The sequence below is a fragment of the Coregonus lavaretus genome, assembly GCF_964263955.1.
Source record: "Coregonus lavaretus genome assembly, contig: HAP1_SCAFFOLD_2793, whole genome shotgun sequence".
NCBI classification, from domain to species: domain Eukaryota; kingdom Metazoa; phylum Chordata; class Actinopteri; order Salmoniformes; family Salmonidae; genus Coregonus; species Coregonus lavaretus.
The window spans coordinates 1-2,500 of record NW_028160055.1 but is presented as its reverse complement, the minus strand read 5'-3'; the positions used below and the strand labels follow the sequence as shown (position 1 = coordinate 2,500).

General features: G+C 51.6%; 1 protein-coding gene across 1 annotated transcript in view; it reads right to left on the bottom strand.

The window, feature by feature from the left end:
* Positions 1-1,457, bottom strand: part of lap3 (leucine aminopeptidase 3) — a gene marked incomplete at its 5' end in the record, with an annotated part of 33,424 nt that extends 31,967 nt beyond the window's left edge. Inside the window, 3 exons of the mRNA XM_084196616.1 lie at positions 450-614; positions 741-981; positions 1,436-1,457. Of these exons, the coding sequence (XP_084052742.1) occupies positions 450-614; positions 741-981; positions 1,436-1,457 (428 nt within the window). The remainder of the gene's footprint in view (positions 1-449; positions 615-740; positions 982-1,435) is intronic.
* Positions 1,458-2,500: the final 1,043 nt, after the last annotated feature.

The window sequence follows — 2,500 nt, the reverse complement described above, 5'->3', positions numbered from 1 at the left end:
TCCTCCTCCTCCTCCTCCTCCCCCTCCTCCCCCTCCTCCTCCCCCGTACCTCTTATGGATGGTGACGTGGTCGGCGTAGGGAGCCAGTCTGTGTGTTCCTCCCCCTCCCTCCTCCCCCTCCTCCTCCTCCCCCTCCTCCTCCTCCCCCTCCTCCTCCCCCTCCTCCTCCTCCCCCTCCCCCTCCTCCTCCTCCTCCCCCTCCTCCTCCTCCTCCTCCTCCTCCTCCTCCTCCTCCCCCTCCTCCCCTCCCTCCCTCCCCTCCTCCTCCTCCTCCTCCTCCTCCTCCTCCTCCTCCCCCTCCTCCCCTCCCTCCTCCCCCTCCTCCTCCCCCGTACCTCTTATGGATGGTGACGTGGTCGGCGTAGGGAGCCAGTCTGTGTGTTCCTCCCCTCCTCCTCCCCCTCCTCCCCCTCCTCCTCCCCCTCCTCCCCCCTCCTCCTCCCCCGTACCTCTTATGGATGGTGACGTGGTCGGCGTAGGGAGCCAGTCTGTGTGTGATGGTATCAGCGAAGACCGACGGAGTGACGTGATTGGCTGGAGCTTCCATCAGGTAACGGGCCAGGTTCTGACCTTCTCCGTACAACACACCCTTCTCCCAGCCAGATACACACCCACTGGACACACACACAGGTTAGAGAGAGAGAGAGAGAGAGTCAGTGGATGTCTGTGTTTGTGTCAGTGTGATTGAGAGGGTGTACGTGTGTGTGTGTGTGTGTGTGTGTGTGTGTGTGTGTGTGTACCTGCCGTGTAGCTGGGTGGTGACTCTGGTCTTCTTCTTGGTTTTCAGGTCATCGTATGTAAACAGCCCCAGGACAGCGCCCTCTGCTGCCGACTGGCTGTCATTACACCCATCCACCTCTATATGGGTCAACGCGTGGTCCTGGAGCCCCCTGCAGCCTCCTATCACACAGACTAGCTGGTCATTACACCCATCCACCTCTATATGGGTCAACGCGTGGTCCTGGAGCCCCCTGCAGCCTCCTATCACACAGACTAGCTGGTCATTACACCCATCCACCTCTATATGGGTTGAATATCGCTGTCCATCAATGATTCCCAATAAAATCTACTGTGCTTGAGCAATTTCAACAAACAAAATATTGATGTTGCCACTAAGAGTTGGTAGAAGATTCTAAATGATGTCCAGCTGTATTGGCTGCCCAAGGCGCTTCCACCAATCAACACATCTTCGTTTTTCTATGTCTTATAAATATACTAAATATTCTAGACTTTTTATTTTGACTTGTAAAAAACGTGGAGCGGGTTGTGTAGATCAGTAAGAACAAATATGACGTCATTCTTTTTAGATTTAAATTTTTTTAGGGAAAGAGAGAGACTGACCTGCTACGGCAGCTCTGATGTTCTGAGAGGGAAAGAGAGAGACTGACCTGCTACAGCAGCTCTGATGTTCTGAGAGGGAAAGAGAGAGACTGACCTGCTATAGCAGCTCTGATGTTCTGAGAGGGAAAGAGAGAGACTGACCTGCTATAGCAGCTCTGATGTTCTGAGAGGGAAAGAGAGAGACTGACCTGCTATAGCAGCTCTGATGTTCTGAGAGGGAAAGAGAGAGACTGACCTGCTATGGCAGCTCTGATGTTCTGAGAGGGAAAGAGAGAGACTGACCTGCTATAGCAGCTCTGATGTTCTGAGAGGGAAAGAGAGAGACTGACCTGCTATGGCAGCTCTGATGTTCTGAGAGGGAAAGAGAGAGACTTACCTGCTATAGCAGCTCTGATGTTCTGAGAGGGAAAGAGAGAGACTGACCTGCTATAGCAGCTCTGATGTTCTGAGAGGGAAAGAGAGAGACTGACCTGCTACAGCAGCTCTGATGTTCTGAGAGGGAAAGAGAGAGACTGACCTGCTATGGCAGCTCTGATGTTCTGAGAGGGAAAGAGAGAGACTGACCTGCTATAGCAGCTCTGATGTTCTGAGAGGGAAAGAGAGAGACTTACCTGCTATGGCAGCTCTGATGTTCTGAGAGGGAAAGAGAGAGACTTACCTGCTATGGCAGCTCTGATGTTCTGAGAGGGAAAGAGAGAGACTGACCTGCTATGGCAGCTCTGATGTTCTGAGAGGGAAAGAGAGAGACTGACCTGCTATAGCAGCTCTGATGTTCTGAGAGGGAAAGAGAGAGACTGACCTGCTATAGCAGCTCTGATGTTCTGAGAGGGAAAGAGAGAGACTGACCTGCTACGGCAGCTCTGATGTTCTCCTTACAGGTGTCCCAGTATTCTGTTCCACACACACCCAGAGAGTTCCTCCCTAGACCTACTACTGCTATACACGGGAAGTCCTGTATACGCACACACACACACACACACACACACACACACACACACACACACACACACACACACACACACACACACACACAGGTAATTATTGCATGTGTTATTTCATAGTTTTGATGTCTTCACTATTATTAAAAATTAAATGTAGAAAATAGTAAAAATTATGGAAAAACCCTTGAATGAGTAGGTGTGTCCAAACTTTGGACTGG